The following is a 14,686-nucleotide window of genomic DNA, read 5'->3' on the forward strand; positions in this document are numbered from 1 at the left end:
TTTTATATCCAGGAATAATGCCCAGGTAGGTGGAGGATTAGTTTGTAGCTTCCACAAGAACTAGTTTCTTATTGTTGGGTTTTGTTTGTCCTGCAAATATTTCCTTGTTTTGGGAAGCTGTTCTCTGGTCTGTGTACTGCTGCCAGCCTGCCATGGGTTTACTTCCCATTACTGACCAAAGAAGTCAGTCACTTCCTTGACACCTCTAAGATTATTTGAAAATATGATGATTCAAGTTGACTGCTACAGCCTCTTGTATTTTAAGGATACTGAGGGTTACCTGTGCATTCCAAAACAGAAAGCATATTCTTTTTTTTCAAACTTTATTTTGATCTACAAATACAGTACAAAAATAGATTCTTTTTTCTGAACATAATTACATGAAAGCCATCTTCTTACATTTCAGTCTCTGTCACAATGTCCAGCAATGACTAAAAATTGTTTTTCCCCTCAGTTTTTGAAGAGACTGTGTCCATGGAATTTAGATACATAGTACTGCCAAAGACAGATCAGTATTTATACTACAAAAATGCAGGAAAAGCTTACATAGATTTAACATTCCTCTCTCAGCAGGTTTTTAATGCTATGGTACTGGATAACAAGAATTCTGTAATTTTAGTGAATTTTGCTCCAGCAGTGAGATTAAGCCAGTTTTACATGTTTTGCTCCACAGCAGGATCTTGATAAGCAACAGAAGCAAATACATATATATGCAAATTGCTTAAAAAGGCATATTGAACCTTAATTGTAGTAAGGACAGGGCTTCTCCCTTCCACAGCACAAGATTTCTGAGAGTAAAGAAAGATAGTAGGCTGAAAAGCCAAACTTAGATCACAAAATGCAAGTATTCTTTAGAAAGTATTAATTCCTCCATATTCTGATTGTGGGGGGTTTCTTTTAGACCTGAAAGGCAGTATTTCCCCTTGAGACAGACAGGCCAGAACTCTACCTCACCACTCATTTGGGTAAGCTATGACTCAAAGGAGGCATCAGCATTCTTTTGGCCACATCTCTGCAGACAGATAAAAAGCAGCTGGATGCTTTAGTTCTGAGCAAGAACTAGCAGGGAAAAATGAAAAATGAGAAAAATGGGAAGAGACTGCTGATGGACAGGAGTGCCTCAGGGAACTCAACTATTAGTGCTGAGTGATACAGAGCAAAAACCCCAACAAAGCAAAGTGATTCTGCAAGGTGCTGCTGTTCATCCAAGGTCAAAGGGAATAATCTAATGACACCTAAGTGATACCTGTGATCTCAAAGGAAAGTGGATATTGAATTAGGTTGGTCCCTGACACCTCAGAAACACAAGTGCACAACAAGACCCTAAGGCCCTAACTGGCAAAGGATACTTTTATCATGACTATTTTCCTGCCTCTGAAAACAGCAAAGAAAAGCTTGTCATCACAATTTCTCAAAAGGGAACAACTGAGCTGTTTCTCCTCTCTTTTCTCGCTTGCTCTTTCTGGTTATTTTCTCTTCTTGCTTCTCGAGCTGGCGATTTTGGGGCCAATAAATGGCTGTGTTCTCCACTGCGCTCTCTGAGCTCGGAGCTCCTTCTTCATCAGAAGAGAATCCCCCTCCTTTCTCTGTCTCAGGTGCTGATGGCTCAGTCTGAAAAAACAGGTGTGAAAATCAGAAAGTTGCTGTAAGAATCACTTGTAACTGTCCCTTTCTAAAAGAGCTTGACTTTGGTCACAGTGACACTGCATGACATTACAGAAGTTGGTTGCTCTGGTTTGGGCTTCCCAACCAAAGTACTTCTATTTCTGAACACCAAACATTCTTGCAACACAAGCATTTTTGACAATGGAAGAATAAAACCAACCTGTTTTAAAAAGATCAGGCTTTTCACCTTTTTTCTTGTGAAAAAAATAAGAACTAAAATATCTAACTAAAAGAAAAAGTGCTCCCCCCACTCTCATCCTGGTAGCTACATGCTTGACTTTGAGGAAATCTAGGAAGGAGTATGACAAAACCCCTTTTTTTTATAGTAATAAAATAAAAAATAAAAAAATAAAAAACTTTAATCCTTGTTAAACAGTAATAAATCTTTACTGAACATGACCACACTGAACTTCTGGGGTAGATTTTTGAATCTTTAGCTGAAGACTTTTTGAGGAACTACACTCTGCAAATTTTATTCTACAGTTAAAATAACCTCCACAAATATAAATTACTAATAGAAATGCAGGATACCTTGATTGAGTAGCGTTGCTTCAACCTCTCTCTAATAAGAAGTCCTTTTGTCAGCAGCTTCCAATTCCCTAGAGCTCTTTTCTCACGCTTCTGTGGGGGATTGTTAATGGCAAAGAGAAAAATTTACTACTGTGAGTTTCAATGTATTTATGCACATAGAAAGTTTTAAGATTTTTAAACTGTCATCTAAAAAGCTTGTTGCTTACACAGCCTGCCCTGTTTGACTGCCCAGTTTCAATGAAATTTACTTTTTAAGTATAACAGTAAGGAAGCTGCAAAAATAGTTCTCACCTCCTTCTCCTTCTTTTCTATTTCTGCTTGTTCATTCTCCCAGGCAGCAACAAGGATCTCTTTATACTCCTCACACACCACATACCCATCAGTACTAGGAAGGAGAACACAATCCTCTTGTCAGCTACAAGAAGGAAAAAAAAAGGGAGCAAATGCCTGCTGACCCAGCCCAGAAGGTACAGAATAGTGACAGAACTGTCTGTCTCAAAGGACCAAAGTGTATAACTGGTCACATGTTCCCCTTAACACAAGATACACAGCTTCTGCAGGACATCAACATCTGACAGGTGCAACAAAGCAGCTTTTACATACACTGGGTGTGAGTAGCCACCATGAAAATCAAATCCAGTGATGGCTTGAGCACAGTCAATGTCCAACTTTCGTGCCACTCTGTTCAGGTTTGGAAGTTTCAGCTGCACACAGCCAACAGGTAACATGGATGGCAAGAAGAGATAGACATTCCCATATTCATTCCGAGGAACCTGTTATGGCAAGATTAAAGAGAGATGGTGATAATCCTGCTTTCTGGAGAGAGGTGAAAAATTCCTGCTGCAACTCAGGGACTTTACCCTCCTGACCTGCTACATTCCACTCCAGTATTCAATTAATATTCACATGACAAGGTACAAGCCTAGATTTTAGCTGCATGGTTATCTCTTAGCTATGTCCTCTGCTCAAGTTTTGTTTCTCAGGCTGTAATGCAGAGAATTACCGAGGCATAACATGGGCTAGGAAGATCAGATCAACAGAATTTTGACTTTAGCAGTCTGCACTCACTACCTGTATTTGTGAAAGAAAGGCCTCAGTAGAGTTTTGATTATTTCCTCCTGTGAACATTTACCTCTGAACTCTTAATCCTGATTCCAGATATTACTGACTCATCTCATGTCTGAAACATGAAGCTTCTGGAAAAATAAAGCCCAGAGCTGCACACAAACCACTTCCTTTAGCACCAGCCCTCTGCCTTCCAGCTACCTTTCCATCCACTGCTATGGGAGGCTGATACTCCTCTGTCTGCCAGCGGCCAAACAGCGCCAGGTCCTCCCGGTCCCGGTTCGCCGGCTCTGCCAGGCGCGCCTTCCTCGCCCGGTTGGAAAATCCTTTTACCATCTGCAAATATAACAACCAGGCCTGTAAAAATCATAAGAAGCTGACAGTGGTTTCAGGTTTTCCTAGGACACCAAAGGAGAAGTTTCTGGAAGAGCAGAAATGCTATTTCCCAGCTTCAATATCCATTGCCTGTAAATGACAACCCGTGGCACCTGTATGCAACAGGCAGAGCTCCAACAGTGCATGTAAAACACTGGGATGCCTTTGGAGAAGGTGAAAAGGGAGCTGTTCTGCCAGGTACCCTTGGGGTGGGAAAAAAGCAAAGCTGGACTTCAGGCAGCATGTAGGCATAGCAGGTGGACATTACAGCTGCCATGCAAAAAAGTGTGAAATCTACATCTGCTGACAGGATAGAAGAAAAAAACCAAAACACAACTGAGCTTGAGCTTTAAAGGGCAGATGAATTGCACAGGAGGAAGTCAAACCCTCTTACCTTGTAAGGCACTTCTCCAACCCTCACCACTCGAGCTTGCTTCAGCCAAGTGTCCCTGGAGTGCAGTGTGTGTATGCAGTCTCTGAAAAGGCCAGAAAGAAGCAAATGTAAGAGTTTTCAAGTCATTCATAACAGATCCACAATAAACCTACCATATTAGGAATAATAAAAAAAAGTTGTATCTTAGTGATACACAAATGCTGTCAGAGCAGCAAAAAAACCTGTTTATGCATGTGGTCTGAGGCTACTGCTGATACCATCATGCAAGTTAGCTCTCCAATTTGTTACAAAGATCACAGGTGCAGGTGACAATAGGTGCACAGCTCACCTGGAATAGACAGCCTCTCCCCTGCAGTACCCCAAGATAGCAGCTGTCTCAGGATAGATGGCCTGGAATTTTAAGAGGTGCCTCTTCAGTGCATAGAGAGGGTGGTTTTTGTACTCTCCAATTGCTGTTGGTAGAGGCTGATCTTGAAGCTTCACTTGAAACTGTAAGAATTATACAGAAAAGAGTAATTTCACAACTTTTCCACTACCCTTTGTAAGAATATAAGAACAACTAGAATATGAACCAAAGGAAAAAAATACCAGAAACTTACCAGATGAGCCAACAGACCAAAACATTCTTGCTGCAAGTAAGTACTTAGATGAGTACCTTGACCTATGTACTTTAAAAACTCTGAGAAAAATAATGCTAAACACTACACAAATCTCACTAGCAAGTTTCCAGCACAAGCTGTGCAGTACTTCCACTATGCAAACTTATCTGAATAACTTCCAAAATTTAATATTTATTACTGTATAGTCTCTTTAAAACATGTTCAATCTCAACAATTCAAGTTCAAATACAAACCTCCCTCCTCATGGAAAGAGATTTCTAATGCTTTTTGCCTGAATGAGAATCCAGGGACAGGACTCCTGGCACTCTGTGTCCTGAACAACCTATTTACCTCATTTTCTTCCTTCTTGTCTCTCTCCACATTGGGACTTTCATATGGCTGCAGTGTCTCTTCCCACCACTCTGGGTCCACACGGCTCTTCCTTGTTGAGGTCATCCACACTGGATCATATCTTTGTGTCACATCCCTGACACTCCCATCGTTGTCAAATCCCACAACATAGAAAAGTGGTTTTGTGGCATGTGCAAAGCACAGCTGGGGCTGACCCACATTGCCATGAACACAGTCTACACAAACCCACTTGTCCACAGACTCAAGGAAAACCTCCAGCCACTGGTCTGTTCCCATTGCTCTCCTCACCTCCTGCTGTCCATCATCCTCATCACTAGAAATGATTTTGTTTCTCTTCTTCTGTGCTTGAGGCAAGGCTGAAGTTGCACTTTTTGCTGGCTTAGTCTCAGCTCCATATGAATTTTTTGATAGCATTGTTTCTGAAATCTCAGTTTTTGACCTTTTTATAGTTGTCAGCTTTGAATTCTGGGAGGCCTGTGAGCTCCTCCGCCTTTTAGGGACAGTTTCAAAATCCTCATCAGAGAGATCACTCTCCTCCTCTGAAACCTCAAAGTCCGAAGCACTGCCCTCATCACTTCCACTCTCTTCCTTGTAACACACTTTGGAGGCCACTCGTCTCCGGCGGTCATTCTTGGGCCTGACCGGCACATCTTTTTCTGCTGAACCGGTCTCATTATTTGATTCCTTCTGTTCCTGGCTGCCTTTAGTCAGCTTTGACTTGTGTGTCACTTCAGTCTGGGCAGTTTTGGGTTTCTTTGGCTCCACACTGTTTTCTTTGCTCTCCGAGGATTTCTCCTCCAGCTTGGCTTTTTTGCAGGGGCATTTTTTTGCCGCAGCTTTGGGTGTTGTGGCAGTACTCTCCTGAACCTCAGAGGTGCTGCTATTAGACAGCCTCTTGGATGAGCTCTTTCCCTGCAGAGAAACAGGCCAGGTCACTTTTATCACCACAGCTAAGAATATGGTAAAAAAAAAAGACTGAAATCAGCCCAAGGTTTATGCAGACCAAAGGTTGGCAGGCACAGTCAATTAATTTGAAAGCTTCAGGCAACTGGCTGAAGAGAGGTGTACTCATGCAGCACGAGTTGCCATCTAAGTTTTAAGGAAATGTAAACCCACTGAAATGTTAAGAAATCTTTGCTGAAACACAGAAATTAGTGGCTTTTTTAAAAGAAGAAAATTAAAAATTAAGGGTGTGCATTTTCTGCAATATAGACAAGACCCTGGTTCAATGCAGTAAGTGATTCAGTGCAAGCTGTAATAGCCAGAAAGTTTTTTTAATCCTACTAAATCAGTGACCTATTCCTTATTCCACACAAACAACAAAAACTACCTTTGGTCTTGTCTCCTTGAGAGGAATAGGCTGAAAAGACAGTACGAGGCGACACAGCAGCTGTAATGCTCGCAGAATAATTAAGAATATCTGCAAAACAGTTAAAATAGAGTGATTTAATCACAGGAAGTCTTGAGATAAAAATACAAGAAAATAAGTAGCTACAGAATCACCAGCCTGCTTTCTTAAAATCCACCCCTCCCGCCACTTTGTCTATGACCTGACACACAACATACAAATTCACCAACCAACCCTGCACTTCCCAGTCTCTTACATGAACAAGCTCCTCATCATCTTGTGCAGCATAGATGGCAAACCTCCTCTCTAGTGTTGACTGAAGGGGCTCTCCCTTTTCAGTGGAAAGCTCATCATTGACAGTGAAGGTTCCAACAAACCTGAAATACAAAATGCCTGCTTATTACCCAGTGTTTGTGACTGTATTCTTAAACTTCTGAGTTCACCCTCTCCTTCTCTAAAAAGGACAGCCTATCTCACCCTTGTACATAAAATTTAAAATTGCTAATTACAGTCAGCCCTCTCCCTGAACCCTAGCTCTACATTCTATGTGACAGCATGATCAGAAGAGAGTTTTACCATTTCACCAAGTTGGAAAGGTAGACAAGGCCCACTTGGCCTGCAGGCACTTGGGTGAAGCGGGTGGGGACAATGGACAGACCGACAGCAAGGAGATCTGGCTGGCTGCAGATCCTGTTCCTATAGAAGCCATTTGCTAATAGACACAGCAAGTGAACCTGAAAGAGAAAAGTTTAAAATTGAGTTCACAAGAGATTTTCCTCATTGGAGCTACTGTCCATGGTAAAGACAAGAAATACTTCACCATCCCTTTTAACAGAGAGAGGTGACAATGAAGCCTCCCAAACATTCACAGTGCTGTCTTCAGAAGACAGTAAAGCACTGAAGTCTTTCCAAGTGTTTCCTGTTCTACAAAATTGGCAGTTTAATCCTGACAGAATTAGAAGATATCCCTCCACAGAGAAATATACATCTTACTCACATATGCTTTGAGTTATAATTTTACTAACACAGGCACTGCTGTTTCCAATTCACAGTTGAGGAGGAACCTTTACAAGTATCTGTCAGGTCTACAGCCTCTATCTTTTCACTTCTAGCTGTGGCCCCATGATATTTGATAAAAATTAGCTTCTTTTGACTGTAAATCAGTTCAGACACCTTTATGCTCAATTTCTTTGCCATGGCTCTCTGTGACAACTACCTTATGTGTGTCCTCACGAACCTCCTTGCTGAAACGTTTCATCATTCTCCGAAGGTACATCTCAAACTCAGCTTTTCTTTTTTCTCTGCAGAAGATTACAAAAGAAATAGATGTTGTGGCATTTCTGTGGACCTGCCTTTCTATATTCCTGAACTGGGTCAGTTCACAAAGAGAATTCATCCTACTGTGCACACTTAAGGAAAGGTTTAGTGACTGGCTAGATGAACAGGCCATTAAGATTTTGCAGTAACACAACACCATTTAACCACAGCTCTCCTTCAAGAGATCTCCTGCTGTCCACTGGAAATGGAGACAGTAAAATAGTCAACTTACACACTTGATTTTCAAGGAAGCTGAAAAGCCTCCTCCATTCCTGCTAGCTCAATGAAAAAGTAGAGATTTTCACCCTGAACTCAACAAGCCAGTGACAGTCAAGACTTTGGATATTTTTAAGTTCAGCCTTCAGCAGCCCTCTACCACCTCCTCGTTCTTACCTCCTCTCTCTTTTCTTCACTTGCTCTGGGGTTTCAATCTCTATCTCGACAGGATTGCTTGGCAGACCCACTGATGGAAGAACAGCAGCTTCTTCTAACTTACCTGTAGCAGGTTCCTGAAGTTCTGTAAAAACAGAATTCCAAATTATAAGCAAACATGGAATAGATTCCCAGGGAGGCCTTATGACGGGATAAGAATCTACATTTTCCTTCTTAAGTGTTAAAATAACTTTTAAAAAGAACACATCCAGTAACTACCAGCTCCTGGATCTTCCATAGCACTGTGTGTGCTAAGTTACTTCAAATAACTGTGGGATGCTGGTCTCCTGCTCTTGAGGAATCATTTTGATATACAAGCTCTTAAAAAGTGCTTAATATGAAAAAATATGAAATTTCTACCTTCCACATCCTCCCATTCATCTTCACTTTCATCATCATCATCATCAACAGCATTGTCTTCATCCATCTCTTCTTTAACAGGAGATTCTGTCTTTAATTCTAATTCTGTCTTTAACTTCATCTCCTTCTGAGGATGCTTCAGTGAGTCACTGTTAAAATCATCAAAACAGTGTTAGCATCAGGAAATGTAGGTGCTTGTTTATCAAAGACTAAAAATAGGGAAATAAATCAAGCATGACCTCTGCATCAGTAACAACAGACTAAGTATTTGACGATCAAACCATAGAAATTAAGATGAAGAAAGAGATCCTATAGACTTGAATGATAAATTCACCTGCATGTTTCCTCTTTGATACAATTCTCTTTATTTCTAGCATTCTTTTTACTTTCTTTTATTTGTGATTTTGCCTCTTCTCGTCTTGAAGGTTTGGAAGTTTTTGCTGAGTTGGAAACTTCAGTATCACAATCTTCCTTTTTCCTAGCTGGAGTTTTTGAGTTCTTTTTTATACAGGGCTTTTTCTCTTCAAAATCATCTGCATGTGACAAAAGAAATTAAGATTAATATTAGAGGATATAGTTTCATCTCCATGGCAACCTGAAACAACATCTCCATGGACTTCATGAGTGGCAGCTACAGAAAGTAGTGCGAGTGTGGTGTGAGCACGCACCGTGCTGAGCATGTCATTGTTTATAAACAGGCAGGATTTGAACAGTGAGACCTGTTGGAAGAAAATACTTATGTAACTCACAAGAAGTACCTAAAGATTCCTATAATCCTACCGATGGAATCGGTGGAAAACCAAGCATCGTGTTTGCCACTCACGACAACTTATTACCACGAGACGCTGCTCTGTAGCGCGGCCGAGGTGAAACAACGAACAGCCCTTCAGGGGCTCGCCCAGCCTTGGGGCCCGTGTCACGGACGGGTTTAACGCCCGGGATCTGGGGCACGGATCCCACCGCCGATCTCCCTGCTGACAACACAGCCGACAGCAGCCGCGCTCCAGCCCGGCCTGGCCGCCCTTTCCGAGAGCGCTGCCCTCCGACCCCGCGGCCTGGAGCGGCCCGAGCCGCGGCGGTGGCGCAGCTCCGGCCCGCTACCGCCTCCCTGCCGCACTCACCCTGCTCCTCCTCCTCCTGCTGCTCCAGCTTTCGCAGCCCCCCAGAGCGCCTCTTTTTGCCGGCCGCGGGCCGGGGCGATGCTCGGCGCTTTCGGGCCATGGCGCTGCCGGGGGGGCAGGTCCCGGGCCCGAAAGCGCCGGGGAAGGGGCGGGGCTATAAAGTCTCGCGGGCGGGCGCGGGAGGCGGTTTGAAAGATGGCGGATGAGGTGGACCAGGTGAGCGGCTGTGGGCTCCTTCAGCGCCTGCCCGGGGAGGCGGCTCTGCGCTCTGCGGCTGGGCCGGCAGCGCTTTCCGTGCGAGGTGAAATCCCCGCTCGGCCTCGGCGTTTGTGGCGCTGTCGGGACGCGGGCAGGGCGCGCTGCGGGCCCTCTGAGCGGGGACTGCCGGAGGAGGGAAAGGCTGCTGAGAGCAATTCTCTCGGCTCTGAAGGAAAGGGGTAGCGAGAGCGGAAATATATGAGATACGGAAGATGTGGGATGTGCGCGGAGGTCTTTACGCTTTTTTAGTTGCTATCCTCGAAGTGTGCTTTTCGCACAGAAATGAGCCTTAGGCCGGGGTGCGTTGAGGTTTCCCGCCGGCCTCGGAGCCCGGCCTGGCTGCTGCAGGGGCTCGGGAGCGGTGAGGGTGCGGGGCAGTGGGTGCCCGGTGCCGGCCCCGGTGCCAGCTGGGCTCGGCCCTCAGCCGGCCGCGGCACAGGTGTGCTGCTGGCTCCCGCAGTGTGCGCTCTCTGCTGCGCTCTCAGCCATGGCTGCCCGCAAGAAAAACAGCTCGCACAGTTAGAGGATGGTTCGTGTTGAAAGGGACCGGATCCTAAAGATCAACCAGTTCCAATCCCCCTGTGTGAAGAATGATTTGCTGCGGACTAAACTCAAATTTTTTGACTTACGTTGCTTAGGGCTGGTGAGTATCAGTGGAGTGGTAAATCAGCAGCGCTTGGATGTGAAAGAATGATTTGAAGTATTTGCATCTGTGTTTTTTCTCCTTTGTTTCCTGTGCCTTGCAAACATTAAGGAATGGAAAAGTGCAAAGACTTCTTTTGTACAAATAATGCGTTTATTTTGGTTTTTTTTAGCAACAAACAACAAATACTGTAGAGGAGCCACTTGATCTCATCAGACTCAGTCTAGATGAGCGAATCTATGTCAAAATGAGGAATGACAGAGAGCTTAGAGGCAGATTACATGTAAGTAAAACTTTCAGAACATTCATGCTCATTCAGGTAAGCACTGGGCAGTCTTTCTTTATGTGCAACAGTGTGTTAAACAGTTCACCTGTAATATTCCACTGGTTGTTGAAAAAATTAATTTTAAAACATGAGTAATTGCATTTCATGGTTGAAAGTGCAGAAGCGGTTGGAGAAACTAGGTTAAGAATTGTCTTAGTTACCAGAACAATAATGTGCTTGGTGGAAAAAATCTCATTTCCTCAGCACTTTGTCAGCTATTAACTGCTTCCCTAAAAAGTCAAGAGATGTATTTCGTTTTGCTTGTCTCCTGAATGATACCAGGCAAGTCACTTTACTGCTTTTGGCTTAATTTTCTCTGTCTGTGGAATATGCAATAATACTGCAGGCCTCTTCCTATGATGTACCCCAAGGCTGCTTCTAGACTGAGGTCATTATTATCAAACAAAAATCCTTTAAGGCACACCCTGGGAGGTGTGATGGGATATGTACTCAGCTGGATTCTCAGATTTTTGCTTTCTGTTAAGTCAGCCAGCCTCCCTGAGTGCTCTGCTGGGGAAGTGAGCCAGTTGCCCTGTGAGTTAACTGGGCCTCAACTCCTTTGGAAACCCAGAGATAATGAGAGATCCACGAGGGACACATGTAGTTTGCAACATGCTTTTGTAAGGCTTTTGGAACACATGTTTAAGGTATATGTGTTAAGGTAGCAGTGTATGAGAAGCAGCTTTCATATTCTTTAAGTTGCCCCCAGGCAATCGATTCTGGGAAGCTGGACTGGCAGCAGTATGTGTAGCTGGGTTAATGTTAACAAAGTGTGTCTGTCTCTGAGGTCTCACAAGTGCTCTTACAAAATGCTTCAGACCTATTTCCTGTAAGTGTTTGATGTAAATGTCATGCCTTCTTTTTCCTACTGCAGAGTTCTCATTTATTTATGTTTGTTTTGAGTTGTAACTATAACTGATAGTACTTCATTTTGGTCAAAATTAGACCAAACTATTTATGTCTGAAAATCTTGCTAAAAATTCTCATTTTAATAAACTCATGTTTGAATTTTAGAAAACATAATTAACTAAACTTGATTCCTACAGGCATATGACCAGCACTTAAATATGATTTTGGGTGATGTGGAAGAAACTGTGACTACAATAGAGATTGATGAAGAAACCTATGAAGAGATTTATAAAGTAAGGACTAAGAAGGGAGTTAATTTATCATCACAGATTTTTTTTTTTTTTAATCTAGAACTACACTGTGTTATATTGTTAGTTTATTGCTTTATTGCTGTTTTTTGAATCAAGCTAACAGGATTTGGACAAATCGTTATGAAAGTACACAGGATTTCTAGAGATTTGCTGTTATTGTAATGATCTCTTCAGCATGCTAGAATATTGTTTGTTGGAGTTGTTTCAAGTGTGTTTTTATGATTGAAATTAATGTTCTGTAAATGTGAACTTTTCTTTCCTTCTTCACAGTCTACCAAAAGGAATATTCCAATGCTCTTTGTCAGAGGGGATGGCGTTGTGCTTGTAGCTCCCCCCTTGAGGGTTGGTTGAAGCAACAAAGGACTTAACCTTCTTGGACAGTTCCAGACTTTTGGACAGTGGTTCATGTTTCAATCATGTCTCAAAATTCTGTATATGTTTTTTATAGGATATTTTTGTCAGTTCTTTTGAAAAGGGGAGGGAAGGGGAACCAGTTTGTCCTGCAGAAAGTACATGCAGTCAGTCAAAGCAGTGTAAAACCCAATCTGATCTCTGAATTAATGTAAACTGCTGTAAATTGGCTGCCTTGTCACATTCAGTAAAATAATCCTTAACTTTTCTATCTTGGCAGTAGCACTGTCTTATTTTTGTTTTAAATAAACTTTGGTTTGTCTTGGAGATTTGACTTGTCATGTTTTTTATGTTGAGGGCTCTTCCATAGAGCTAGTGCTTTATGAAGTTATAGTATCAGCCTTGCTTATAACTTCTTACTAAAGCAAGATCTTTAGTGTGTTATTTTAACTTCTGTCCTTACTAACATGCAGGTGTTGCAGATTACTGGGGACAACACTACGTTAATCAATGGTGCTGTAACTTATGGCTCTGTGTTCAAATTTGTGATGCATATCCTCATTGTAGGGAAATGATGTTTATATGAATCTTCCACCTAAGATAAAGAAGATGGGCTTCAGTGCAATATTTTCAGGTATTTTCATTGTTTCACTCACTTTGTTAACACAGGGTTTGCAAGGCTCTAAGTACAGGCTGAGGTTGTTGCTCACATGCTGTTGAATTGCCTGCTGCATTCATTTCCTGCTGTTTATAGCATGTTTCAGTTCTTGAATACATTAAATTCTGCTGGATGCCTTTAGATACTTATAAATTATCTGTAGTGAAGGTGCACTAGAACCTGAACAAAGCTCTATTTTAATACATACTTTCTCAGACCCACCTTGTTTGCATTTTACTTTCCTTCTTATGTGAAAAAAGACACTTCTGCTATAATTATATTTCAGAGTCACATGAGAGATGTAGGTCTGCACTTCCTATAAAGTTTGACTTTTGACAATTATCTAGGTTCTCTGCAGTTTTAGCAAAAGCAGCTTGCTTTGGCACTTTTTCCTACACTTAAAAATTTCCGTAACAGTCCATAGCTTGAGACAGTGGTGAGGAATGCAAGGTCTGCCAATCATTTATTTTTCACCGTTCTTTTTTGTACTTGGATTTTGGCAAATCAGGAATTTCTACCATGAAAAATTTTTGAATTCCTATCTGTTAATAACACTTGTAGACTGAGAATGATAATGGGTGAGCTGTATTTTCCAGTATAATACATTTATCTGTATGTACAGCACATTTCTATCACAGGGTATCGGCACAGTGGGAAGAGGTCAGCTCACCTACATAAATCCTTGGAAAACTCATTAAAAATTGTCTCATTTATCACCTGCTTCTTTTTAAGTGAGAGATTATGGTGGTTGGTAGCTCAGTTAATGTATAATTGATTTCTTGGGTATTTACTGTCTAATTATAAAGATCTGTTACTGTTTTGTGTCTCTGAAATGGCCAGTATCATCCTTGATCCTCTGATTTGAAATGAGCTGTCTGGAGTGGGAGCCAGTCTAAGCCTCTCCATGATGAATGTGGATTAAAAAAGAAAAACAACAAAAAGCAAACATCCCTCCCAAACAACCAAAACCCCCCCAACAAAACAAACAACAAGAAAAGAATATCACCCTAAATGAACTCCCCAAAAAAACCAAACAAACCCCCCCAAATAAAAAAAAAAATAATCCCACATAAACTAAACCCCAAAACATTTGAAGTTTTTTGCAGTCTGGTCTCTTTCATACTGTTCTTTCTATTTTTTGATCCTATATTTAACCATTTGTCTAGATTTCTGTTCCTGATGAGTTTGAAAAAGAAGTTAATTTTCCTCCTGTATTTTCTCACGGTTTCTCAAATGCTGCTTCATATTGTCTTATGTTTTCAGTCTCCTAGAACTTTTAATATTATTGAACTTCTTGAAGCTTGAGGCATTTTAGTTCTAGTAGCTTTTTATAGACAGTAGTAGTCTTCTGGTAAGTTTTAGACTTTCAACTGCATCTTTTTTATAGATGGCAGAATAATTTCTTAGTTTGTCTTTAAAGAATTTCTGTTCTGCCTGAAAACATCTCAGGAGTTCTTTTTTAACACAACTATTACTATGCAATTCCCTTTATCAGAAGTGCTGATAGAGTTAAACTTCTGATATCCTGTTTTTGTGGGTGTTTGCTATCTTGAAATTTCTGTGTGGGCTTGTGAAATTGATTTTTGGATCTGACTACTGAAGGGCACTAGATGGTGCTGCTTTTCCTCAAATTCAAGCTTTGTTGGCTTTGATGTATGTAGCCTGTGTCAACAGGCCCTGTGCTTGTACAATTAGTCATTTGTTTTTAATTA

The 14,686-nt window shown here is 41.7% G+C and overlaps 2 protein-coding genes across 4 annotated transcripts; one reads left to right on the plus strand and one right to left on the minus strand.

Annotated features, from left to right (window-relative positions):
• Positions 1-306: 306 nt before the first annotated feature.
• On the minus strand, positions 307-9,731 carry XPC (XPC complex subunit, DNA damage recognition and repair factor). Of its 2 annotated transcripts, XM_015641052.2 has the most exons (16): positions 9,580-9,729; positions 8,793-8,991; positions 8,459-8,607; positions 8,060-8,183; positions 7,566-7,650; positions 6,926-7,083; positions 6,606-6,726; positions 6,332-6,421; positions 4,981-5,913; positions 4,359-4,519; positions 4,031-4,112; positions 3,463-3,597; positions 2,800-2,969; positions 2,488-2,581; positions 2,197-2,286; positions 307-1,611 (listed from the first exon to the last, which is right to left on the minus strand). In XM_015641052.2, exons 1-16 carry the CDS (start codon positions 9,677-9,679, stop codon positions 1,402-1,404), a joined length of 2,901 nt encoding a protein of 966 aa, XP_015496538.1. In that variant the 5' UTR covers positions 9,680-9,729; the 3' UTR covers positions 307-1,401. The 2 variants fall into 2 exon arrangements, with proteins under 2 accessions (XP_015496538.1, XP_015496541.1); XM_015641055.2 differs by lacking the exons at positions 307-1,611; positions 2,197-2,286 and having other exon boundaries at positions 2,488-2,611; positions 9,580-9,731.
• Positions 9,717-12,643, plus strand: LSM3 (LSM3 homolog, U6 small nuclear RNA and mRNA degradation associated). Of its 2 annotated transcripts, none has more exons than XM_015641058.3 (4): positions 9,717-9,795; positions 10,653-10,763; positions 11,852-11,947; positions 12,236-12,643. In XM_015641058.3, exons 1-4 carry the CDS (start codon positions 9,775-9,777, stop codon positions 12,314-12,316), a joined length of 309 nt encoding a protein of 102 aa, XP_015496544.1. In that variant the 5' UTR covers positions 9,717-9,774; the 3' UTR covers positions 12,317-12,643. The 2 variants fall into 2 exon arrangements, with proteins under 2 accessions (XP_015496544.1, XP_015496543.1); XM_015641057.3 differs by lacking the exon at positions 9,717-9,795 and adding an exon at positions 10,283-10,480.
• Positions 12,644-14,686: the final 2,043 nt, after the last annotated feature.

This window comes from Parus major, chromosome 12 (genome assembly GCF_001522545.3).
Source record: "Parus major isolate Abel chromosome 12, Parus_major1.1, whole genome shotgun sequence".
NCBI lineage: Eukaryota > Metazoa > Chordata > Aves > Passeriformes > Paridae > Parus > Parus major.